Below are 26853 nucleotides of genomic sequence, written 5' to 3'. Positions count from 1 at the left end.
AATTCCCCAGCCAGCCATGCTGGCTGGGGAATTCTGGGAGTTGAAGTCCACCCATTTTAAAGTGGCCAAGGTTGAGAAACACTGATTTAGTTTGTTTACAGTTCAGAGCACTGTGAATTCCCCCAAAGGTTAATTCAGTAACCCCATTAAGGGTGTTGTGTGAATGCAAGCAACATGCGGATCCAGGTCAGCCTTTTTGTCCTGTATCTCCCAATAAGAATACTCTATAGCTTTCTTTCTCCAGCTCCCTGCCCCCTTCCTAGTTTCCTTTTCAGCTATTTCACTGCCATGACTTTTCTGTTCATCACCCTTGACTGCTTTGGGCCAGCTGGCAGCAGGGGCAAATGAGACAGAGACTGGGAGGATCACCTCTGCCCGGAATGGATGGCGCAGAGTACCGTTTTACAAGATGAACCTTTCTATCACTGTTGCTTCTCAAGAAACAATTCCAGCACCCACCTTTGGCTCCAGAAATTAATTCCAAGTGGAATATTCAGCCCTGCAGACTGTTCTGCTCCCAAGACGACGTTACATATTCCTCCATGGCTTATGGAACTCTTGGGAAGACTTACCAGGACTATCACTTTTTAGCCATAACTGAATAGTGTGCAAAACCTGATCTCTGGGGAGCCCTTGGAGACCAAGGATCCCACAGAGACAAAGGTCACACCCAGATGGGGACCTCAGGATGATTAAGACGGATTCCCAAGCCCTCTTGTCCTTCTCCACTTCGAGAGACGGTTTTTTTGCAGGGCGTTTGCAGAAAAGAGATCACCTGGACCAGCCAGGAAAAGCCCCAAAGGAAAAACCCCAGCTCTGTTTTCTTCCTGGCAAAGTCTGTACCTTCAACAGCTGCAGGAAGATGGAAATACCACTGGCACACCTTTCTAAATCACCATCTTGCTGCCCTGGGAAAAACCCAGCCTGCAGGTTCCCTGCCAGTGTTGACAACGTTATAGGCCAGCTTGAGCGTAGCTCAAAGTTCCTTTGGGTCAGAGTTCTCCAAGATGATCTCCACGATGGCTTGGAGCCTCCATTCTGTCCTGTGAAAACCTTCTTTTAGACCCAAGGCCCACCCTAGAGCACTGTGCTCAACCTTAGCCACTTTAAGACGTGTTGAAGTTGAAGTTGAAACATAACTGGGAGTGGAAGTCCACATGTCTTAAAAGATGCCAAGGTTGAGAAATACCGCTTTAGGTGGCACAAACATTGGGACAAGCCATTTCTGCCCCATTTATTTGATCAGTATTTATGTGATCCAGCAACAACTGGACAGAAAGAAAATCAGGGGACCTTTTTTCGAACCCGGCTCCAACCTGATGCTATAAAGACCTTTCCTCCATGACTTTGGGGGGGGGGGGCACAAGAAATGCACAATTATTACTGATTTCTTCTGCACAGTCCAAAACAGCCAAAGCACATTGCAGAAAAGGCCAGCCTAGCCATAAGCCACAAATGAATGTATGGGGTATTCTGTCTTACTCTTCTGAGCCTCTCTGACCCAAGTGCCCTTTCCCCACATTGACCTTCAAAGAAACCTGTGCTGTCTGATTAGGGCAGTAGCCGCTGTTTATGTGGTCTTTCCTGGAGGGCAATTTTTGCCAACCTTCTGCAAATCCGCTCCTTTCAAAAGGAGTCCATCAAACATTCCATCAAATAAGTTGCAAACCAGCACTTTCTTTCTTTCTTCCTTTTTTTTTTTTTTTTTAATTATTCCATAAATGAGACAGCGGGCCTGACGTTGCGAGAAGGGGCATCAGCAGCCGGTCATGAGCTGATCTGAAGGCTGGCTGAAAGCTTTGGGCGTGCAGGGAATGAAAGCTGAGTTTGTGCGTGAGAGAAAAAGTGCCGCTGGGTCTGCTTGACGAGGCTGCGTTCTGCGGTTTTTAGATGTTCTGATTTGCAAGCAACAAGCCGGCTTTGTGGAAGCATGGCGTAGGGGAGCCGGCTGGGGTCCTGCCTAGATATTATGGCATCAAGGCCTGGGGAACCTGTGGCCTTGAGCCATAGCAACTGAACTACATTCCCTAGCCGCCGAAGCAACAGGGTTAATAGTGAGACGCGCTAGGCGCTGTAGTTTGGCCATATTTAGAGAGACACTGGTTCCCACTTCCTAGAATGTGGGCTGTTCTTCATCCCTGGTCAGGGGAAATGTGGCACTTTAGAGCAAATGTGTGGGCAGCCACCGTATTTTCGGGCTGCTGTTCTCTGGCTGGTTACAGACCCCACCTAGTCAGCAGCATTTGTCCCACGTGCTAATCTAGTTGGATTGAACTTTAGTTTGTTTTGGGGGGTTACATAGATGTGCAACCCCCAAGCCCTTTGAAACAGAAACTAACCAAATGTATTGAATGAACTTAGAAAAAGGGGTTAACTTAGTCACCAAGTTAAGGTTTCTGCCAACACAGCTGGGTGTGTCCAGTTGTGATTTTAGTTACAGTAATTCCAATCTCAGAGCCTGGCTATAAAAAATAAAAGAAGGTATAGTGTGGGGAGGGGGGATGCTAAGAGCAGAAGGAAGGCGTTAGTGTCCCCACCCCACCCCGTTTTACATTCTGCAGCAGATCCATTTTCTTGATTGAGACTTGCAGCCACGGTTTCATTTAGAGTTTCAGCTTGGGATAAGCAGAAAGAATTGAGCATTGCCACTTCTCTTAACTTGTTTGAGAAAAATTTGTCTCTTCCTCCTGCCCCTGACTTGAATCATATTTTCGGGGACTTCGTTTCAGTTGCAAAATCATGTTTTCCATTCCACTGGCCAGAATGCATTGATACAATCTCGTCTCCCTTTTGGAGTGTGTAAGGAATGGCTAGATTGGGAAATGTAGCATTTTCTGTTGGTCTAAAGCAGTGTTGTCCAAACTTGGCCACTTTAAGATGAGTGGACTTCAACTTCCAGAATTCCCCAGCCAGCCATGCTGGCTGGGGAATTCTGGGAGTTGAAGTCCACTCATCTTAAAGTGGCCAAGTTTGGACAACACTGGTCTAAAGTGTGTTCCGGTTACAGTTAATTTCAGGGACATCCCTGGTGGGTCAGAAAAGTCAAGATGGTCAAGAAGGTGGCTGCAAGCACCCAGTCAAAACCCTGCTCCTTTTTTACATGCACCACATCTCTTGACCCTTCTGACATCCTCTGTACCTGGTTGGTTATTTTTTTAGACTTTATTTGCTATTACATTAAGATTAGACTCTGTCTATTGTGCTGATGTTCACACAGCCCAGTGAATTATTTTCCTTTAGATTCTTATTAATGATTTTTTTTATATATATATATATATAAATATATAAATGTATATACTTTTTTAAGAAAAATGCTGTATATGAAATGTTTTTCCACTCCATTACTTTTGTAAAAAACACATCTTCCACTCAGGTCTGTTTTTAGAGAACGCTTTGTGATATATTTTGCTTATAAATAAAAACTTTCTTTAAAAAAAAGAGAGAGAGATGAAAATCTGGTGCAGAAGTTTTAATTCCACAGGGGAAAAGGAAGTTATGGAAAAGCAGAGGGCTCAAAACTTAGTAGTGGAAATGGGATCTGCATGAATAAGATGTCAATTTCAACCCCCAGCCTTTTATCCCTACAAATTGCAGCCCTTATTTAGAGTAACTGCCTTGGAAGTCTGTTGGGGATATAGACATTCAGTAAATTCAGCAACACATTGGCAGGAAAATGCATTCTCCTACCTATCTCTGTCCCAGTTAGTGCTTTATGAAGATGCTGATAATAATTGCCTGGTATCCATGCTGTCATTATGACCAAGAAAAAGCCAGTGGATCCCCAGATACCAAGAATTCCAGGATATTTTAGGATGACACAGTTCTGCTACTCTTCTAGCATGGAAGACACCTCTCTGTCAGTGACACATGTTTATGTATTTTTTTAACAAGGCTGCCAAGCTACATTATTGGCGAGGCTCTGGGGGCCTTAGACTCCTCTTCTGCCGAGAGGTGGTTATGACATCTCCCCCCTCTTCTCGTTTAGACTGTTTGATCTGCAGCCTTCTTATCTTTCGCTGTAGTTTGCCACAAACAGGGCCTCTGTTTCAGCCCTGGGCCACACTTTCGAGCAGGAGCCCCCTCCCCAACTTCTTTGCACCAGTGGGCACATCTGGAATTTGGAGAGCACGTCCCAGGCACTCACAAGCAGGCTGCCGCGGAGGAGCGTACGGCCTCACCCTAACCTTAAGACCTCCTTCACCGGAATGTAAAGTGGGAAGGGGCTTCAATTCCTCTAAGTCCCATTGCTCTGTACCACCCAGTCATCTTTATATCTTTTTTCGGGGCAGGAAGGATGTGCTTCTGGGTCAAAGTCAGCTGCCAGCTTTACTTTCTGTAAACGCTGCTGGGTCTTGTGACCTCGGGATTTTACTGGCAATGAAAAAGATGTCAGGGTTGGTGCTTTGCTGTATATCATGCCAACTTCCCTCTATTTTTTTTTTTAAGTCAAAGAATCAATTGTTCTTTTTAAAGCCGGAGGGGTGGCAAGCGTGGTGGGCACCGAGGGAAGGGCTGTGAACGCATTCGAAGTTATCTTCCCTTTGCTTTATGGGCAGCTCTGGGGAACCAAATTCCAGCCCTCCTCTCCGTCTTCGTTGAGAGCTGAGCTAGGAAACCTCGTTTATTCCTAAAAATCAATGCAATGTGTATGGGGGGGGGATTATCCCATGTGCCCCCCCTTGCCAGGCAAACTACTGTATGGCACTTTTATTTCCCAAGTTTCAATAAAATGCCAATAAGAAGACTTGAGATGAGACTTCTGATGAACAGCAGATGTATTTTGATCAAGACACAGCTGGGTGACCCCAATCAACACATTAACAAGAGATGTTGATGGAATCACCCCTCACAAAACAAACATCAGAGGCTTTATAGACATTTAAATCTGGAATCAGATAGTACATCCCCTCATACCCATACAAGGGATTTTTGGGACGGTCTGAGCAAGTGAAAGGTGGTTCTTAGGAAGGTAAACTTAACTGTAACTTTTTCTTCTGGTGACCAAGGGAATGGCATACCAGATTTTTCTTATCTTTCTCTAGAATGCAGGGCCCCACAATTGTTGCGAAAAGCTTGGTACAACATTGAGCTTGTACTCGGCTAATTGCTTATTCGAAGACAATCGGGCATTCAGCAAAGAGATGGGGGGGGGGAAGAAACCAGTGCTCTTTACAAAACAAAAGCAAGTTAACCCTTTAGAAATAAAATAGAGTGCACTGTTACAGGTATGGTTATACATTATGTGAAGCATATATATATATATATAAATTATAAAATTGTGTATATATAGAATATAAAATTGTGTATCAAAATAATGCCCTTCATTACCATCAATAGGCACATTCAGAGATTGCTTCCTAGAACTGTTGTTGATCAGTCCAAGCAAGTAACAGAGAACAAGGAAGCTCATTCAGCACAGGACAGTATCTTTCCCCAAATACTTTCCTCTTAATCTGGGTTAAGCACTTTTCCGATCATCCCCACAGTCCCTATAAGGGGAGTCCAAAGACCCATTAGAAATACTTCCCCGTTTCTCAGACGGTCTTGGGGAAACGAGATGAGTAGAAAAACGAAACTAAAAGGAGAGAAAGAAAATACAGGGAATAGGGAACCAAAGAGTTTATTTGTGATAGATGAATCTCTGTTTCTGGCAGGGCATGGTCAAGAAAGTCAAGCTGGTGGCCAAGACGCCAATTCCAGTCCTCCTTGACTTGAAGAAAAAGAAATGGGTTTTAACACAATTTGATTGATTGATTGATTGATTGATTGATTATGTGTGTCAAGTTGGTGTCAACACTTAGTGACCACATAGATAGACTTTCTGCAGGAACATCTGTCTTCAACTTGACCCTTTCGGGCTCTCAAGGGTGCATTCATTGCCACTATAATCAAGTCTATCCATTTGCTACTTCCAACTTTTCCAGAATTAGAGAATTCTTAAGGGACCCAGATCTTTGCACCATGCGCCCAAAATAAGGAGCTGTAAGGAGCTCGAATAACCCTGAGAAAGGTTTAGCTGGAAGAGGACAGAAATCAGGTTGAAAATATCTCATTGCTGATCTGCCTGTTACAATGCTACCCTCTGGTGGTTAAGTGACTATACTGTGTAGAGATGCTCCAAGGCAGTGTTTCTCAACCGTGACAACTTTAAGATGTGTGGACTTCAACTCCCAGAATTCCCCAGCCAGCATGGCTGGCTGGGGAATTCTGGGAGTTGGTCCACACATCTTAAAGTTGCTAAGGTTGAGACACAATGCTCTGAAAGAGGGTTTTCACAGGACAGTATGGAGGCTCCAAGCCATCTTTCCACTCAGACATTAAAAGGAAACATAACTATTTTAATACAGTAATGCAGTATAAAACGCTTAGATAATTTTTAAAATGCTCCTTCTGCAACTAGTTCTCACTATCTGGGCTTTATTAAACCTTGCATATTATTCAAATATTTTCTCAAAGCCTATCTTTTTTGTGAAACCTGCCCTTGCCGCCTTTCTTGTCTAAAGTTCCCAACACTGGTGACTTTTAGATGTGTTCTCAACAAATCTGGCTAGCGTATCATTGCAAACATCCAGAAGACAGCAGCTTCTGTCTTCTGGCAGTACAATTCGAACACCTCTGCTTGGAAGAAAGTCATGATCAATGGAATTTAATGGAAGGATATTTTTAATCACCTAATCCCACTATAGCCCTTTGATGACCCCCTTTTCCAGTTGACAGGAACAGCTTACCACAGCTTTAGAGCATGGGCCATGCTGGCTGAGTATGGAGTCAACTGTAGTCCCAACACATCTGGAGGTGTTAAGTTTGGGAAGGCTGAGTGAATAAGGAATGCCTTATGGAAGAAGGAATATCTGAATAAGGAATGCCTTCCTGAAGCTGAGAAGGAGAAAAATGTGCTTTCTCTACACCTTGGAGTAACTTGGCCAGATGTGTGGAGGCAGTCTCAGAACGGTTGCAATATTGTTTGCCAGGCAGCATATTTAAACATATGGAGTGTCCTGTTTGCTTCTTAAAATGTCTTTTTATGAAGGGAGCTCCTCATGCAGGGCTCAGTCCTGAGAAGGGAATTTTCTATCTCCACCTTGGCTGAAGGAAAACAACAGTATAAAACAACCTGTAAAAATGATCAACCCTATGGCCACCTGTAAAAAAATAACCGAGCAGAGTTCCCACATCACACTAATGCATGGTTTGTTTTCATCAAAGTTTGTTGAATGAGTTACAGGAGTTCAATTCATATATTGCACTAAGCCATGAGGTGCTGGGTTTCGTGCATTGCACAACCCCAGCCATTGCACAGCAGAACTACTGTTTATGTCTTAAAGTGGTTATCAACTAGCCAGCTGTGGCTTATTAATAAATCATGGCTTAATTCAAAGTCTAAATCTGATCTGTGAACCCAGTCTAGCCAAAGTTACTCTTTATGTATAAGGTTTGCTTTACAGCTTGACCTTTTAATGGATTAATCCATTTTACTTAGTTAATGTGTATTTATTTTTTTAATTGTTTGTGAGTTTTGTTTTAATTGTGAGCTGCCCAGAGTCACCCGTTTAAATAAATAAATATTCAAATTCCATTTTGTTCAGTGGGAGAGTAAACTCTACAAGGTATTTAATTTTGGCTAGCTTATGCCCGATTCAGGGGCAATACTGCTTTTACAATTACATAATTCACCTTAATCTCTGTTAAAAAGAAAAGCAAGATATATATGATATATAAAATAAAATATAACTTTATGGTATATATTTTGATATATAATACTGTTTAAATGTTATATATCCTTGTAGATCTGTATATAGGATATATGTATAAAGAGAGATTAAAAAAAAAAACAACTCTCGTTTTGGCCCTGACTCAGCCTTTCCTAATTTGTTGTCCTCCAGATGTGCTGAACTTCAACTCCCATCATCTCCAGTAAACAGAGGGAGGAGACCAGGCTGGGGAGCTTACGCAAGCCTCGGCCAATAGAAAAGAGAGGAAAAACTCCCTCCACATATAAACAAGCCCGCAGTTCAGCCAATGAGAAGTTAGGAAGGGAGAGGCCTCGGGATTCGCCTTCGGGAAGGTAGTCCAGCCTCCCTCCTTCGTCAGTCAGTTGTTTTTCCTCCTCCTTTCCCTGACCAGTTTCAGAGAAAGTGAAGGCGGAGAGGAAACGAGCCATTTTCAGCCAATGAGAATGCTCTTTATAGATTGACCCTTATTTTTGCCCAATGCGCGGGCTTCTTTCACAGGCAGGGAATGAGCGGGAGACGGAGGGAGAGAGAGGAGGGCGCAAAGGCAGGGGGCGCGTTCCCCAATCAGAGGGCGCCTCTTATTCCTCTGCTGCCGGGCCGGCCAACCGGAGAGCCCGTTGCATGGCGGGGGTTCGGCGAGAGCGGCCATTTTGAGCCGAGCCCGGAACGGAGCCCCGATGGCCGGGCAACCGCGACCCTGCGGCCGGGACTGAGCGCGCCATGGATGTGCGGAGGCTGCGCGTCAGCGAGCTGAAGGAGGAGCTCGGCCGCCGCGGCCTCGACACCCGCGGGCTGAAGGCCGAGCTGGCCGGGCGGCTGCATGCGGCGCTAGAAGCCGAGCAGGCCCGCGGAGCGCCGGGACTGGGCTCGGGCGGGGAGCCGCTCTCCGACGGACACTGTAAGCGGGCCGGGGGAGGGACGCGGATGGGTCTCCGGGGAAACCTGGCCGTGGAGCATGGGCCGCACGAGGCAGCCCCTCGCTGGGGAACATGGGCCTGTGAGCATGGGCCGTACGAGGCAACCCCGCTGGGGAGGATGGGTCGGGGGACGTTATGGCTGTGGAGCATGGGTCCACAGGAGGCAGACCCTCGCCGGGGAGGTGGGCTAGCAAGCGGAGGCCCCCTGGCCGAGCACCCCGGCCTCTCGGGGGTTCTGCCCCCAGCAGCGCCTGCCGGAGGGCGGCGTCCTCCTCCTGGGCGCGGCGCCGGCGCGGGTGGGCCTTCCTCGGGGAGACCCGGGCGGCTCCGGCGCCTCGCGGGCTCGGGCTCCGCTTTGCCGGGCCGCCTCGTCTGCCCGCGGGGCCCGGGGAGGGGCTCTGCACGGCCGCCGCTCCTTCGCGGCTGGCTCTGAGCTGCGTCCGGCAGCCCGTCCGCGCAGGAAGAGCCCCGGAGAGCCGCGCTTGCACCGGCCGCCGGCACGGGCGGTGCGCTGCACGGCCGTCTCGCAAAAACCCGTGGGGCGGCGGCCACTTGGAAGGCTCTCCAGCCCGGAGGCCTGGCTGGCGGGCGAGCCAGGCTGCGCCTTGGGGAGAGGCCGGCGCTCGTACCGCTTCCCGGCGTGGGGTGTTGTTTCTGTGGCCTCTCGGCGTTTGTTGTCCTGGATGCGGCCCTTTGTTGCCAGGCGACTCCGTGGCTTGAGCGCTTGGGATCCTCTTGCCTTGAGGGAGGCTTTAGCACAGCTGCTGCTTCCAAGGCGAGGGGATGGATCCCCGGGATAACCGAACAGCACCTAGCCTGCTCTGAACGGCGGGTGTAAGGAGAATGCAGCTGACCATGACCTGTGATCCCGGTGATTGGGGGTATTTATTCTGAACTGGCCAATTCATTTCTCTGGTCAACGTGTAGGTGTTATAACAGGAGATAATATTATTCCAGCCAGTATCAAAACAGGGTAGATGGAACAAGTGCATGGAAACAAGTTCCACCTTTGATTCACTGTGGGCTTAAAATACAGGGTTTTTCTACATCAAGCATAAATGTTTTGTGTGGTGCAGAGGACGTGCTGCACCCTCTGGTTTCCTGTGTTGTTTAGCCTTCACGTTCATCCTTGATTTAATCAAGGAGTGAACCCTCTCCTTAGCAGCACTATTTTGATCCTCCCCTGGGGTGGGAGGAGGGACCGTTGCATACGGAGAAAAGCAGCATTTGAAAACAGAGGTCCATAGAATCATCTTCTCTCTGGCATTCTAGTTTGCTACGCAGTGTAAGCTGCTTTTCATTATGGAGCTTTTTCACATGAAACCCTGCCATTTCTCTTCCCCATCTGCATCTTGAATTGTGGTACTCCTGAAAAAGCTTCAGCTGCTTAATTGTGCTGAAGGTAGAAACTGATCTGCTGTCATCCAGGCAAGGGTGGGTTGTCTGGCTGGGATTGCCCCTCACTCCATTTAACCCAACCTCTTTCTGACAGTGAAGGAAAATAACAGCATTTGCTGCTGCTTCAAAGTAGCATGAAATAGTGACACTAATCTACCTTCTTGTAATTCCTATTTTCAAGATGGCATCCGTGACAATACCCACCAAGACAACCTGCAAGGATACCAGCCTTTTGAACATTTCAATATTAAACAGGAGAACGAATTGGGTTATGAGCGGGGACCTATAGGTCAAGATCGATCAGGTAAAAATAAGTGTTGGAAAAAGAGCCTTTGTTATTTCGTTGAGTGGATAGCATTTCCAATGGTCTGATCGGAACTTCTGGAATAGCACTACTAGGGTGCCTCAGTTGTTTCTTGTGTTAAGGAACTTTAGAAGTTGGGTATGCAGAGTAATATTTTTTACTGGAGAAATGCATCAAAATGTAGCATGTAAAAGATCTACATATTGTTGCAGTCATGATAGATTTCTATTCATTTTTCCATGAGGGTAATCATATCGTTAACTCATTTTATTATTTTCACTTTGCTATATTTCTATAAAGGAAAATGTCATGGATTTCTCTTGGTACTATTTATTGTGGACCTATAGCTTCTCCCTTTTATGAACCCACAGTTAAGGTGAGGGACACATTTTGTTTCCTTTCAGCTCTGCTTGAGATCACTGCCTCTAATTCATTATTACATTGTTCCCCTTAGAATTGTCTGTCTGAATATCCCTCTCTTTGTTGGCTTAATCATATCTCTGTGTTATTCTAATAGAATCTGCAGATCTTAAGAGCACAAGCAAGAAAGTCCTGGGGATTAAATAGATACTTCAGTAGTTTTGGTTCTGGCACATAAATCCGAATGATAATGAGAACATTTCCTCACAAGTTTATTGCTGATCATCTCTTTTATAGTACTTAACTGTTGGCTGGCTTAGAGCCAAGTCATTTGGCAATGAAATTGAAAGAGAGCTTTCTTTTGTGGTTAAGGCAATGGTTGCTGCTTTTTCAGAATAAACGGTAGCAATTGTTTCCTTTTTAATGTGGATTTCCTTGCCCAGTTAAATGTGTATATTGTGTTTAAATGCAGAAATGAAGGCGGAATTAAAACAAGAGGAGCCAGCTCCTAGCCACAACATATCAGCATCTGGTTACAATGCGCCCCCCTCTAACTACAGTGCTTCCGTTTCTGGCTACAGTGCCTCTGCTTCAGCTTACAATCCTCCCCCCTCCATTTATAACACCTCAGACTCATCTCAGCCCTGGCAGCAGCAGCAGCAGCAGCAGCAGCAAGGTCATAAGAGGTCATTTGAGGAGTCACGGGGGCGCGGGTATTATGAATACCGCGAGGATAAAAGGTATGTTCCGACAAGGATTTGGTGCATAAGTTGTTCTAGCTTGTTTATATTTCCAAAGTTCTCTGGAAAAATTGAGCCCATAGGTGTCGTCGAGGGCAGAATCTGTCTAGAGGCATCTGGGATTTTGTCAAAGGCATTTACTTCATATATTTCTCAATCTTAGCAGTGCACTTGATTTTACTGAGTTCTAAAGTTTGTAAGCTTTATTGGATGGAAAATTGGGCATTAAGAGTGGCTCTTTCTTAACTGATACTTAGCCTTAAACCTTAAAGTAAAAATATCTTTGGTTGCAATGAGCAGCTGTCTTATAACATCTTTGTAAATGCAGATTGTCATCTAGTAAACTGCTTTTTTTTTTTAATTAAGGCAGCACTACAAAACCTTCACAGTGTTCCTGAACTACAACACCCAGCATCCCTCCCTGTCGGCCATGTTTCCTAGGGATGCTGGGTGTTGTAGTCCAGACAATTTCTGAAAAGCTGAAGATTGCCTGTCTCTGAATCAAGGGCAGAAGTAATGGGAAAGACATTTGTTGACTTTGATAGGAGCTTCCAAATTGTTCCCAGTTATATGCTGAGGTAACTGGGGAGGGGGGACTAGTTTCCAGGAATAAGTTGTGTTTCTCGTCTCAGCCTGCCTTGCAGGCCGCATCTCAATTGCCTAAATTGGATTTATGGAACCTGCATTTGCTGCATCTCTTCCAGGGGTCGATCTCCTCAGCCACCTGCAGAAGATGATGAGGATGATTTTGATGACTCACTGGTGGCCATTGATACGTGTGAGTTATGGAGATTGCAAGTTACGCTGCCCTAGAAAGGCTCCCTCTTGCCAGACCTTATTCATTTGCGGAGTCAACATATAGCAGAGTTTCCCCTTCAGCTCTATCCCTGTGTCTTCAGGAATGTCACATCTGTGAAGTGTAATAAGATAACAGCAGCTGGGTTAGAGGGATGCTTGGGCACCAATCACAGTGTTTGTAATTCAGTGAAAGGAGTTGAGGAAAAGTCCTGTTTATTGCTTCCTGCCCAATAATAAATATTGCAAATCTGACCCTACTAACAGGAAGGCTTACATTCAGCTTTTTGCGGTTCCATATTTTACTTTGGGTCACGAGTGGGCAACCCCCACCCTATTTGTAGTCCCCAGAATAGGTGAGGTTTGAATGTTTTTTGCGGGGGTTGTGTGGGTTTTTTTAGGGGTGGTTAGAAAGGGATTTAAGTGGTGAAATAGGTGTATTAGATATTGGAGAGTCTTAAGGCATTACTTCCTCCCTTTAAAACTATAAGCCCCCAAAGTGGGGTGATTTAGTAGTCCTAACTTGAATCCAAGAGACATCTCAGTCTCACTCTAAGCCAGTTGCCATTCTGTTTGGGCAAGTGGAGAAAATTACCCAATAGAGGCTTCTTCTTTTGACTAGGTTGCAACACACAAGTGACTTTTTTTTCCAGTAAGGGTTCTCCATTCCTATTCCATTTCAGTTCTGCCTGCTTTAATATAGCCATTTACCTGCAGAAATTTTGGTACCAGAAATGACCAAGCTAGCTAATTCTTCTTGCATATTATCCTAGCTTAATACCTGTAAGAGTCATTTCCCCTCAAGGCGGGCATCACATTAATATGTTGGCAGTGATCTGTCCTGGGTTTTAGCCCACAGGTGCCTCTGCTATAAATCTACTTTGGCTTTCATTGACTTCTTTGTTTCCTTTGCTTTTCAGATAATTGTGACCTCCATTTCAAAGTTGCCCGCGACAGATATAGTGGCTACCCTCTGACCATTGAAGGATTTGCTTACCTCTGGTCAGGCGCACGAGCGACATATGGTGTGCGACGTGGAAGGGTGTGCTATGAGATGAAGGTGAGGGAACGTGCATTCCCAGTACAGAGTTGCAGGGGAGATTATGTGAAAAAGAGAGTATTGCTAAAATGTCTATGTTATATATAGGCAGACTTGTGAGCATAGGAGTTTGCTGGTATCTGGGGACAGAGGGAACAGGGAGGCTGAGGGATAGCAGTGGTAGTTGCATAAGTGCTGTTATTCCTTAATTCCCCTGCAAGACTTTTGAACCTCTTGGTATTTTCTTGGAGGACAAAAGCAGTGGAATCCTGAGGGTTGATGTTTGCTCAGGGGCAGTTAAAATTCCCATTACCTGGAACTCAGCCTGAGTTCAGATGTTTTGCTCATTCCTACATTTCTTCTTGAAAGAAATGTGCTTGTAGTTCCACACTCTCTAGCAACCTGCATTTACTTACCAGGCCTTAAGAATACAAGTAAAATCCAATAATTATGACTCATTTTATCATAACAATAAACAGGGATATCTCTTTTCCTCTTTATTTTTTAATTTCATTATTGTAATGTTAATGGTTGCATTACAGCAAATTAATATAGGGGAAAGATTATTAAATTTATTTGCTGATGATATGATTATAACCCTTGCTAATGAAACACGGTTTATTAAAAAAGAATTCAAGAATTCACTTGAGTCTCTGGCTTAATAGTCAGTTTTTAAAAATCTAGAATAGTTTGAATTCATATTCTGTCTTATAAACAAAAAAAAAAATCCAATATTTTAAGAAATTCCTCTTGAACATAAAGCCTTTAAATATCTGGGAATTAATATATTGAGGAATTCAATAATTGTTCTTGAATAGTTTATTTAATCGGCCCCTGTTCTTGCAATACACACTGGCAATCTTGTAATAAACAGTCTCTCCTAACCAGGTGTTTTCCTTTTGTCTTCAGGTCAATGAAGAGATCTCTGTCAAACACCTTCCTCCCAGTGAACCAGATCCTCATGTAGTGCGTATTGGTTGGTCACTGGATTCATGTAGCACTCAGTTAGGTGAGTGGCTTTAATTGCTGGACCTAAGAAGAGCTCAGGTCACATACTGGGATCTTTACTTTTAAGTATCATTAGCTTAAACAGGAGCATTTGAATTAGGAAACTTCCGTCCTTAAGTAAAATCGCATTGGGGATATTGACAGTGCTCTGTCCCACTAAAGCCACCTGGGTCTGCCATGGCAGCGATGCTCAGATCTCTGATCAATTATTGGTCTCATTAGGTGAAGAGCTTTTCTCTTATGGCTATGGAGGTACTGGGAAGAAATCCACCAACTGCAAGTTTGAAAACTATGGTGAACCCTTTACTGAGAACGACGTCATCACTTGTCTCTTGGTGAGTACAGCTTGTGGTGTTTCAGAAGCTACACTTCTGCCTCCTCCACAGGGTGACAGCGGTAGACCTATGTGCTCAAAATGCGTGCTGTGGAATAATCTTTTTTTGCATGGAGTTTTCTCATAGTGGGAAAAAGGGAGACCGTAGGCCTCATTTTGTGATGGAATGCAGTAGAGATCCAGTTCTCAGGAAGGAGGGAGTGCGTTCCAGGGAGGAAAAGGAGGAGACCGGAGGCAACATGGTCTGGATCAGGAGCATAGGAAGAAGAAGAAACTTAAGATAACCACTCCTTAGATCAATGTTTCTCAGTCTTGGCAGCTTGAAGATGTGTGGACTTCCAACTCCCAGAATTGGCTGGGGAATTCTGGGAGTTGAAGTCCACACATCTTCAAGCTGCCAAGGTTGAGAAACACTGCCCTAAATTCTCCCAGACTATATGTATTAGGTTAGCATAGTACAGATTTAGTCTGGTGAGATTCTGTCTATATGGAATATAGCAATAAAAGAACTGAACCTGGCTGGATTGTTTCCCTGTTGTTCTTGGGCTGGGCCTGGCACATTTAGCCTGAACTTTCTGCTCTAGATTGATTGATAATTCCTTCCCTGTTCTTAGGACTTTGAGTGCGGTGATGATGTTGAAATGTCCTTCATGAAGAATGGGAAATGGCTAGGGGTGGCCTACCGGCTGCGGAAGGAGATTTTGGGAGGCCAGGCCCTTTTCCCCCATGTCCTGGCGAAGAACTGTGCCATCGAGTTCAACTTTGGCCAAAGGGAAGACACCTTCTTCTCAGTCCCACCAGGATTCACCTTCATCCAGCACCTTCCCCTGTCCGAACGAGTCCGGGGCACCATTGGACCAAAGAGCAAAAGGGAGTGTGAAGTAGGTGCCCCAGATGAAAGCTCTGGAGTTCAGTAGCCAGGTTCCCTGGTTGGTCAGTGACTGAGTGGATCAGGACTCAGCCAAGAGCAGTTTTTTCCCCACAAATTGTATTGTATCAGCTGGGCTTAAGACCGGGGCCTTAACTTTGATTATAGAAAATGCAGCCCACCCTCTCAATGTGTCAGCAGTAAAAGAAGCCAATCAGAGACTAATAGATTCAAACCCTGTGACCAAGATGGTTATCATCGAGTGGGTGTTAGATTGATAGAATTATCTCTCTTGAACGAAAGTATAAGGGTTAAAGAGGTTGGTTCTCCATGCCTCTGAGAGCTAGGAGAGGCCCATAATCTCAGATTTCTGTATCTGGAATGGGCTGTCCGTAGGAGGGTACCACCCAGCGGAGCAAAGCTACTATTTTTCTGACTTGATTCGTAAAGGGGAGATTGCCTGTGGAAAACTGGTTAAAACAACACCATGTGTTTCAGATCTTGATGATGGTGGGGTTACCTGCCGCTGGGAAGACTACGTGGGCCATTAAGCATGCTGCAGCCAATCCAGGCAAGAAGTATAATATTTTGGGAACAAATGCCATTATGGACAAAATGAGGGTAAGCTTTGGAGGCAGAGAATGCCAGTTTCTCCATCTGCTTCCTCATTTGGGGCCGGCCCCTATATTTTCCTTGTACGACAAACTTAGATTGGTTCACTGTCTTTTTAAAATGAAGGTTTTTCTGGCCAGGCTCTTGCAGGCTAGGCTTTCTTTTGTAAGAGGTGTATCTTTCTATAACAATGGAAAATTCCAGTTCTCCAAATTGCTCCAGTTAGGTCCCTCTGTGTGTGTGCGCATGTGTGGTTGTGTGTTACATATTAGCAATGGGTCTTGTTTTTCTCTTAATCAGCAGGCCTGTTTCCACAATAGTGCTCAAAATCTGGGTCACTGACAGACTTTCCAATTTGCCACCCTCCAAGTGGGTGGATTGCAGTTCCCAGAATTTCTAGCCAGCCCTCCCTAGCTGGGACTCCAGAGGGTTGCAGTCCCAAAACATCTGCAAAATGGCAGGTTGGAGAAGACTGCAGTGTCCTACTTGAGAGTTGACTCTAGAATTGCTGTCTTGCAGGGGCTTTGACATATGAAGCTCCTAGTTCCAGCCATTATAGGAGGAAAGCCATGTTACTCTCTGGTAGCCAAACACCAGAAGGAGCCTGGTAGCATCTTTTCTGATTAACACATTTTATTAAAAAGCATCAGCTTTCATGAACTTCAGCTGATGACTTTTAATAAAAAGTTGTTGGTCGGAAAAGGCACTACCAGACTCGTTCCCAATGTCTCCTTAATCATTGTTGCTAAATAGCCACGGGAAACTTAATCTCTCAGCTTCAGCCTTTTGCCTGTAGTAAGAAGGCACTTGTGCTAGCCCCTCCCTTTCTGGTAAAAGTTAATGAGGGGCAGTGGAAGCATTTTAAAAAGCCTTATCAAGGCAAAGTCTTATTACCTATAGCTGCTCCATGAGCAACCAGGAGAGGTAAGATTTTAGCTCCAGATTTCTAGGCACCTTTAATTATATAGACCACCTGAATGCAGTTTATGATCAGTTTCGTCCTGTTTTGGGACTTCTGATATGAACACAGGTAGATCTTACAGATAGTCTTTGGTTAACCACCCGTTCAGTGACCATTCATGCTTATGACTGGTTCTCAAAGTTCCAGCTGTTGCAGTGCCCCTGCGGTCATGTGATTGCAATTTGGGCGCTTGGCAACTGGCTTACACGAGAGTGGCTGCGTCCCACAGTCACATGACCACCATTTGCAACCTTTCCCGCCGGCTTCTCACAAGCAAAGTCAATGGGGAAGCTGGCAGGGAAGGTTGCAAGTCACTCTGGTAAGTCCCCCGGCCTTTCTGCACTCACGCCCTGCCACGTCATCTGTCCCCCAGCCTTCCATGCATCTTGGGGTTACAACAGCAGCCAGGACTGCTGGGATTGTTGTTAAGCAATGCAGTCATGTGACATTGCACTTTACGACCACATCACTTAGCGATGATAATCCCAGTCTCAATTGCTCTTGTAACCCAAAGACTACCTGCATTCTATGGAAGTCAGACCCTCAAATGGTACATGGAGGTATGACACGATGTAACATCTGTATCTCTCTCTGAGACCTTAAGGAAAAGTGGACTGTATATACTTTAACGTCTATTCCTGTCTGAATCACCCTGAGACACCCTTCAGACCAAACGACAGAAGCAAGGCCTACTTCAAGCCGGCTACAGGGGGCACTATAGCTACGGCCTCCCCCAGCTAACCTAACCACCCTGCCTTTTCTCAGGTAATGGGACTCCGACGGCAGCGCAATTATGCTGGCCGCTGGGATGTTCTCATCCAGCAAGCAACACAGTGCCTGAACCGCCTGATCCAGATTGCAGCACGGAAGAAACGGAACTACATCCTGGATCAGGTATTGGGCTTCTCCTTTTTCTTCACTGGGACAGGCGAGAGGGGTCTGTGGGATTACATTTGTTGCCAGATTTGTAGCAAGCTGTGCCAGCCAGGGTAGGCAGACATGTGCTCTACCCCTCTCCTTTTCCATCCAGACCACAAAAACGGAAGGCATGTGATGTTTTTAATGGGTGCAGATAGGGCAGAAGCCCACTTAGTACATCATTCAAGAGAACTAGGCATGCCTTTGGCAGTTGGTCTTGAAGCTGATAAATTTTATAGGTGAATGACTGGTATTTGCTGGGTTTGCAGTGCTCCCAGAAAGGGTCAGATGAGGTTACTTCAGACAGATTTTCAGAAATTGGTGACTCCCTAGTTTGTTTTTGAGGGTGCTGATACACATGCATGGATATAGATTGGTCATACTTAAGCTTAGAAAGGAAGATAGAAAGTATTAGGAATGAGAGCTAGCACTGTTTTTCACTTCCTGCAGAGCAAAAAGTATAGCTTAAAAAACCTCCCTGTGAAGTACCTTTCTGGTCACCAGAAGATGGACCCAACCTCCTGCCCTAAGTGATCCAAGGATCCAGCTTTCTTCTATGCACATTGCCTTACAATTGGAAGTTGGGTGTTACAGTGGAGTCCACAATAAAGGAGGAGTTGAATCACACTCAGCTTAAGTCAAGTTGTGCAGTTGAAGGGAGGGGGTTCCTCCACAGGACAGGAAGAAGCCTTGGAATTCACTTTCCTCCTGGATCCATCTTCTGGTGACCAGAAATGTATTTCACAGTAAGCCAACTGCTGCTGTTCAACCTTTATTCTAAAATCGGAGCAAACCAGCGATTCTTGCTTCAAATTATAGGAATGGCATAATTTGATCAGCTTTTTTCCGTCTTAAATCTAACCAATCTTTCCGAATCTGATGTCTTTCAAGCATATTGCATTCAGATTGTTTCACCCTCCCTGCCTCTTCCCCCACCCCCAAAAACTCTGGAGATTGTCTATTAAGTCATGACATCTCTGTAACCACTTACTGGCCCACCTACTAGTTAACTGCCGTGCTTAGATGGCTCCAATATGTAAACAGTGCATCTAAATGAATGGATTCTGAATATCCTGTGGCTTCATTTCTCACTCCCAAGGTAAACTCTGCTTTTTCTGAACAAAGCAGCCACTGTCTTATTAACCACCTAGCGTTCTAGGAGGTTTCATTTGAATTGCAGAAAGGTGCAAATTGTTGTCACATCTTGCTGTTTTCATCCCATAAAACTGAGAAGAACTCTTCAAGGTGGCTTAGTGTCAGGAATGGTTCTCATCCTTTTCTATCCATGGGTGGGCAGGAAGCCAGTGCTTCTCTCCTTGGAAGTCCTTGTTCCATTGTTGGGGGGGAGGAGCCCTAAATTGGTAAATGACAACCAGGTGTGTTTTTTTTTAACTCTTCTTTATTACCACTGCTAGACAAATGTCTATGGATCTGCCCAGAGACGAAAAATGCGCCCTTTTGAAGGTTTTCAACGCAAGGCTATTGTCATTTGTCCCACGGACGAGGATTTAAAAGATCGGACAATAAAGCGCACAGATGAGGAAGGGAAAGATGTACCCGATCACGCAGTGTTAGAAATGAAAGGTAGGATTCTAGAAAGAGGAAAGCCAAACCCTGCACTCATGATACAGGTAATAAGGAGAAAAGCCAGCATGACTGTGTGGGTATAGTTCAAGGACTTTTAAAAAGGGATCCATTAGATCTTTCTAGTTCTCCCTTTGCCTTCCTCTTCTTCTCTTTGCAATATCCTAAGCCAGTGTTGTCCAAACTTGGCCACTTTAAGATGAGTGGACTCCAACTCCCAGAATTCCCCAGCCAGCCACTCATCTTAAAGTGGCCAAGTTTGGACAACACTGTCCTAAGCTCTCGCCCACTCCCATACCTATGATGCTTTATGTCTGCAATTGTCTTGGTATGAAAATCCCAACTGTGTCCAAAGCCAGCACCCAAGTTCCACTTGGCTTACAGCTGCTGGTCTTCCCTGGGGGAGAAAAACAGAACAGCAAAGAGCTTGCAGGTTTTATATTGTGAATGTTCCTTTAAAAGTAAGCCCTGCTAAATGCAGTGGGGCTTACTTGGAAGTAACTGAGCTTTTACTCTGGAGCCTCAGGAGCAAAGAGCAGGCTGGCTGTTTCTTCCTGTGCCAGAGCTGAAAGGTATTTTCTCTGGCTTGGGCAAGAAGGCAGCAAAGTCTCATCACAGCCCACTGTGGTGCTGGCTGGCCAGGACTCCCAGAACTGGTGTGAATATTTGGCATTTGGAATCTCTTCTCAGCTTTACAGAGCCAGCATCTTAAGGAGGATCCTTGAAAGCTGGAAAAAGAAACATTTAATTATTCTGTTGGCTAGATAAGCGGTTTTAAAATGTATGCCATGCATAAGTTCAGTTAGGCTGAGAGAAAATGACTTATTTCACATTAACCAGGGAGTTTTTCAGCTGAGCAAAGAGCATGAGCTTGGTTCTCTGGTCCCTAAACCTGGCCTGAGGTAGACTTGGCTTTTGGGTGGCCTGGGAGCTGCATTGGAAAAAGGAGTGAATGGGACAAGACAGAAGTTAAATTTGGTTTAACATACCTTCAAGTGTAATTAATTGGTTATTCTCCACTGACACATTTAACACTATCCCCATTCTGCCACATTACAAATTTGTTCATAAGTTTAGAGGCTTCTGGGAGCCGCCTGCCTCCCAGGGCCTCCACCTGGTCTAAACCCAGTACCTTTTTGCAAATGCCAGGACGAACCATTCCTTGATTAGGGGAAATGAAGAGGCTTGGAAAATTGTGTGACGCGGAAGGGGGATTAGGAACCGAAGACTAAACGATAGGACTTGCTCTCCTGCTAGCCCTACTGTTTGGTGGGGGAAGCTGAGAGAGAGAATACTGTTAGAAGTGCTGTGAGAAGGCCTTCTGCTTGCGACCAGTATTATGTTCCCCAACTGGCGCATGGCACAAAGGGAGGAACCCCGCTCCCTGCTTGTGTTTTAAGGTGTGTTCTTCCTTTATCTCCCCATGTGTTGCTTTCCTCCTTCTGTTCCCTTTCTTCTGTTCCTGCATCCCTGGAACTCAGCCCCACTTTGTCCCATCTGCTATTACTTACTGTGTCCCCACCCCACCCCCATTACCGGTGACTAACAGGCCTCTCGGGTTTCTTTTCGGGCAGCCAACTTCACCCTGCCAGATGCCGGTGATTTTCTTGACTCAGTGATCTACGTTGAGATGCAGCAAGACGAGGCAGAGAAACTGGTGAGGCAGTACAATGAGGAAGGCAAGAAAGCAGGCCCGCCCCCCGAAAAGCGTTTCGACAGTCGGGGCGGTGGCGGGGGTGGCGGCGGCGGCGGCTTCCGTGGCCGAGGTGGCGGTGGAGGATTTCAGCGCTTTGATAATCGAGGCCCGCCAATGGGCAGTCGGGGTGGCTTCCAGAACCGAGGAGGAGGAGGAGGAGGTGGTGGCAGCAGCAGCGGTGGAGGAGGAGGAGGAGGAGGCGGCTTCCGAGGCGGCGGTGGAGGAGGAGGCGGAGTTGGAGGTGGCGGCGGTGGCAGCGGCGGCAGTGGCGGCGGAAGTGGAGGTAAGGCTGGACTGACAGCCTCAGTGAGATGAGAAAGTTTGTTGCCTCAGTTATCAGCTTCTGCTAGAAAGGAAGCTGAGCCTTCTTGCACTAACATAAAGCCATCTGAGAACAGGAACTCTGGTTTGGGATCCTGGTTTCCCTTACATGGAGTGTTGCCTTTTAATGCCAAGGGGCTGTTTTGAGAGCTGCAAAATTCTGTGGCTTTGATCAGGTTTTTTTCCTCGGGTTCATCCATCTCTCGTTAGCTTGAATGCTTAATATATCTTGCAGTTTTAGAACTGCGATAGAAAACATCCAAGTTAGGAGCCCCTCTCTCTCTTTTTAAAGGAGCCCAGCCCCCACCCTGATCATGATTGTGGAGGATTGACAGTATTCAGAGCAGCATGGGGGGAGGAGTTCACATCTAACCCTGATGGGAATCCATTGGGACCCATAGTTTGAAAAACACTAATTACATGGTTTCCCCGGGAGTTATTTCTTTCCCTCTGATCTTATTGTACATGGCGGGTGGAGTCTTAATTTTGCCCTTCCGCACTTAGGTTGTTTCTTTTCTTTCTGGGTTGTCCAATATTTTATTTTCTTGCCTGTTCTATGATCCAGTCAGTTCAGTTTTACTAGCATTTCTAGTACATATTTGCAGGGAGGGAAACAGTAGGAATTAAAGGACGCCTGAAAAGGAGCATTGCAGAACATTTTAGTTTAGCTGTAGTGGGAGCTCACAACTGTAGCTTTCCCATTCAGGCTTCAACCGAGGTGGCTACAACCAAAATCGCTGGGGAAGTGGAAACCGAGACAACAACAACAACACCCGGGGCAGTTACAACCAGAACAATCAACCACAGAGCAGCTACAGCCCAGCCCGTGACCAGAATCCTTACAAGAGCAGTAGCATTGCCCCTGCTCCTCCAGCCCTGGCCCCTGCCACCAACCCCCCTCCGGCTTCATACAATCAAGGACCACAGGTAGGCTTTGCTCGGGCTCAGGATGCTGTTTTGGGAAGTGCCAAAACCCCTCCAGGCAGGGGGAACCTCCCTTAAACCCGGGTTGGGCGTTGCTCTCCTTCCTTTCTCTTTTGCTGCTTCTTGGCCAACCTGTATGCAGAGTGTCCATCTCCCTGCGTAGGGATTGGCCAAGGTATGGTTCCTGGTTCTGGGGCCCACAAAAGCTCATGGAAGAAGAAAGGTATCTGGCATTAGTGGAATGTTAGGGAATAACTTCAGGTGCTTTATTTGGGGAGGTGGGGCGGAGGGAGTCCAGCTGAGGTTGGTGCATCTTTGTTGCCTGCTAACAGCTTAATTCTGCCCTTGTTTGGAAGGAATGGATTCTGTCATCTTGAGCTGATAAGTAGAGTTTATGTAAATCAGATTTATGGGCACTTTCTGGGTTTGGGGGAAAGTCCTAATTTCCATTCCTTGCCTGGTTCCAAGGCCACGCTATTTACACCTCATTATTTCTTCCAGTTTGGGTCCTGTTTCCCCCCGAATGACCACACAAGATTTAGTTAGGATAGGGCGAGGGAGATTTGAAGCATTTACAGATATTATGGTTTCGCTGTTCCCCATGGGAGTCATCAAGGACTGCTCAGTGCAGTAGGTAGCCCCACTGAAGCATTTTTCAGAAGCCTTTCTACGTAGGACCTTTTACTGGATGCTCACAAATGCAGGAGGTAGCTGATCTGAAGCCAAAATAAAGGATCGGGGGCAAAAAGGAAGCTTTTCTGCAGATGATTGGAGCCACCGAGGAAGCATCCCCAGGCGTGGCTTAGTGGATATAAGGAAAGTTGAGGAATGGCAGGATAGATGGGTATCACATTGACATGTTTGATACCTGTCAATAGGACATCTTTTTTAGGCCTAGTGCTTGACATAGTAATGTGTTGCAAATGAAGCTCTCTCAATGCACCTTCTGGGCAAAAAAGGATGCTGGGTGAGAAGAGAGAAGGATTTCGTTCTGGCAAATTGTGCCTACAAGCCAGATGAGGATTTATTCAGCTTGCAGCTTTAGGCGTTTGAGGGGCCCACTTCTTCTGGGCAGGTCCACTTAGCAGTTCAAATGGGACTTTTGTGTGAGCCTGTGTCTGCAAAATCCAGCTTAGAGAGTCAACCGTGACTTTGTAATCCACAGCAAACCTACAGCCAGCCCTACAGCCCCCCCTCCAGCTACAGCCAAGGGGGCTACGGAGCTCCCAGTTACAACTATGGAAGTTACGGCGGTTACAGCCAAAGTTACACCCAGCCTCCTCCACCACCAGCCCCAACCCCACCAGCCTACAATCAGCCCAGCTACAACCAGTACCAACAGGTAGGTGTGAAAAAGCAAGATTATCCTTGCGCATTAAGAGGATACTGTGGAACAAATCAAACACCTTTGCCGTCTTCCATTTTGTGGAGAAGAGGAGCTGCTGCTGCTTTTGTACTCGTGGAATATTAGTCAGAGGGGCAAGAGCGATCGAATTGGCCTAGGAAAACCAGGACTCTAAACATTACTCAGTCAAACTAGAAAACTTTGTCAGATCTCAGCTATTCCTGTAAACTTCTGAGGGGTTGATTACAGAATGAATTTACAAAGAGAGCCAATGAAAACTGAGCAGCAAGGTTGTCTGTAGGCAATAGTGTACGTGTCCTGGTGCTGACAATCACTTTTTGCATCAAGAAAAGCTGAGCTATCGAAGGGGTGTCAGCTTAGCTATTCCCCAGCCTGAGTAAGATTCCCACTGGGTGAAAGCCAAGACTTAACACCTTCCTTCTTTTTGCTCCCCCTCCCCCATTGGAAAAACAGGATGAATTCAGCTCAATTCACATAATTTACCCTGGTCGTGGAACTCAGCACTTGGGTTCCAGAATGCAGTTCTCGGTTCATGCAGCAATCGATTTGGTAAAAATGGGATGGTGTCGTTTGTGCTTTCAGCCTGTTGTAAGAATCCAGTCCTCATTTTAGCTGTTTGTGTAAATTAGGCCACAATGTGGTTTCTTTGGGCATAGTGTGTTATAACAATACAGCAGTGGTTCCCTCTTCCTCCAGACTGAAGGTTTAATGTGTTGTATAAATGTAGCTACTTAGTCTATACCATCTTGTTGGTTTTGCCTTTAGCAAGGAAGTGTTTGCTGCGAAGAGGGACCTTAGGGGGAGAAGACAAACCTGATGTAATCTGAGATGAGCCTGCAGTGACTTGATGGAAATGAGGGGAGGATATGACCTGTCCACCAAACGGTTTTCTCCTTTTTCCGCAGTATGCCGCCCAGCAGTGGAACCAATACTATCAAAACCAGAGCCAGTGGCCTCCGTACTACAGCAGCTACGACTACGGGAGCTACACGGGCACCTCGCAGGGAGGCTCAAGTGCGCAGTGATAGCTTGGGGTCGTTTCCCCAAGGGAAAGGAAGTGCGTTCTTAACGATGACGGGCATTTCTGAGTCTTGAGGGATCTGGGAGGGAAGCTGGGCACTTCTGTCCTGGCTTCCCTCTCTGTAGTTCTTGAGGATGGTTGCGTTTTTACTTGTACAGCTAGGCATGTTTCCCCACTTTGTACCATCCCTCATGAGGAAGTTACATGGTTCCTTGTCTCTCCTTGTTGAAGACAGTTTTACCCCCCCAGCTTTTTCTTTTTTAAAAAAAATTCTTTGATTCCAAAAGAAACTAGTGTCTTCAACATCATATCCTTGTACTTTTTAGGCCAGGACCCATCCAGGTATCTAAACTTCCTACAGTAGTTGGGGGCAGCATTGGAAGGGGCCCTCTTAGGATTTACCGCCATTCTCTCCAGGGGTGACAACAGGGTGTGATCAAAAAGGTCAAGAGGGTGGCCACAGTGCACATAAAAAAGATCACATTGTCGTGACCACCCTTCTTGACATTTTTTGACCCCATCCTGCAGGCCCTTCCAACTCTCTCTTTTCCACCCCACCTCACACAATCTGCTAGTGACCATAAATTTCAGACATTTTGGAAACTTCTTGCAGTTTGGTGTCACCTGTCTTTGAGGTGTTTTTATGTCTTTTTGGCCAATAACCATTAAAACTGGAGGGAGAAGAAATGGCTATCTTATGGTAATTATGTTTTTTTTAAAAAAAATATTTTTTCTGTAACTTTTTACTGTGGGTCAGTAGCTGTTAATATTTTCATCAAGATAACAATTCTTTTTGTTCAATACAGGAGAGGAAAAAGCAAACAAGGGGGGGAAATCATCTTAAATGTGTAACTTTTTATACAATGTTTCAGTTTCTGTAACTCTGAACATGCTTTGTGTTGAGTTGAATTGTAACAGCTTTTTGTATTTGGAGAAAAAGAATGAATATTGAACTTTAAACTGTTGGGTGTTTTGTTCTTTCCACCTCTGCCTGTGCACTGTAGCATTTAAAAACAGTCCACCCCAACATTATAAGAGCTTCAACTTTAGATCCTTTGCTTTGTTAAAAACTGCGTTCTCTCACCTGCTGCAATAATTAAACTAATAATGCAGCCAGTGTAACAGCAGAATGGGATCAGAATGCTGCCGAGCTTTTAACGACCCTGACCCCACCTATAAAGAAGGGCCTAGAAACCTTGTTTATACCTTTAATCACCAATGCCTTATTACCGGAACTATCAAGGGAACTGCTTTTTCCATTCATATGTTATAAATGAAAAAATGCACAATATTTATTTAAATCACTTTAAGATTTAAAGATTTCAGAACAGAACACAATATAAAACATACTAATACACAAGAGAAATTATGAATATTGTTATTACAGGTAGTCCTTATTTAGCAACCACAATTGGGACTGGCAACTTGGTCATTAAGCGAAGCAGTTGCTAAATGAAACTGCGACTCTGCTTATGATCAGCTTTCTTTTGCATTATAGACCGCGAAGGTTGTAAATGCAAGGATTGGTTGTAAAGTTACTTTTTCATCACCACTGTAACTCTGAACAATTGCTAAATGAGGCAGTTGCTAAATGAGGACTACCTATATTATTATATTTTCATCCCATCTTTTTTAAATATAAATCAAGGTGGCAAACATACCTAATACCCCTGCCTCCTATTTTCCCCACAACCACCACCACCACCCTGTGAGGTGGGTTGGGCTGAGAGTCCAAAGTCACCCAGCCGGCTTTCATAACAGATATCCTACAATTTCCTCAGCTCCATCAATCTGCTTGTGGGTCTGTTCATCTGCTTCCCCTGCAACTGCGGTTGGAGCATAGACTTGGATCCATGTAGTATTGATCGGCTTCCCTTGGATTCAAACCAAGGCCTTTCTGTAATCTTTTGGGTTAACGGCTACTCCATTTTTTCCAATGGTTTATGCTCATCCG

At 45.5% G+C, this 26853-nt stretch overlaps 1 protein-coding gene across 1 annotated transcript; it reads left to right on the top strand.

Moving 5' to 3' along the window:
* The first annotated feature begins 8337 nt into the window (after positions 1–8337).
* On the top strand, positions 8338–25859 carry HNRNPUL1 (heterogeneous nuclear ribonucleoprotein U like 1). Its single transcript, XM_088139859.1, has 15 exons — positions 8338–8631; positions 10230–10352; positions 11185–11452; positions 12157–12230; positions 13168–13307; positions 14196–14295; positions 14517–14629; positions 15243–15509; positions 15995–16117; positions 17835–17963; positions 19403–19571; positions 21146–21550; positions 22295–22515; positions 23678–23854; positions 24784–25859. The coding sequence occupies exons 1-15, from the start codon at positions 8454–8456 to the stop codon at positions 24901–24903; spliced, it is 2607 nt and encodes an 868-aa protein (XP_087995985.1). The 5' UTR covers positions 8338–8453; the 3' UTR covers positions 24904–25859.
* Positions 25860–26853: the final 994 nt, after the last annotated feature.

This window comes from Python bivittatus, unplaced genomic scaffold (genome assembly GCF_059951505.1).
Source record: "Python bivittatus isolate LINGU-HERP-01145 unplaced genomic scaffold, Pbiv_v1 ctg000310_np1212, whole genome shotgun sequence".
Taxonomy (NCBI): domain Eukaryota; kingdom Metazoa; phylum Chordata; class Lepidosauria; order Squamata; family Pythonidae; genus Python; species Python bivittatus.
This window is presented reverse-complemented; position numbering and strand designations above follow the sequence as displayed.

What these genes read in the sequence shown, in the direction of transcription:
- HNRNPUL1 (XM_088139859.1), top strand. Translation starts at nt 8,454, where the DNA reads ATGGATGTGCGGAGGCTGCGCGTCAGCGAGCTGAAGGAGGAGCTCGGC. An exon ending in TATAGGTCAAGATCGATCAG is followed by an intron (nt 10,353 to 11,184) that starts GTAAAAATAAGT and finishes GTTTAAATGCAG; the next exon opens with AAATGAAGGCGGAATTAAAA. An exon ending in CATACAATCAAGGACCACAG is followed by an intron (nt 22,516 to 23,677) that starts GTAGGCTTTGCT and finishes TGTAATCCACAG; the next exon opens with CAAACCTACAGCCAGCCCTA.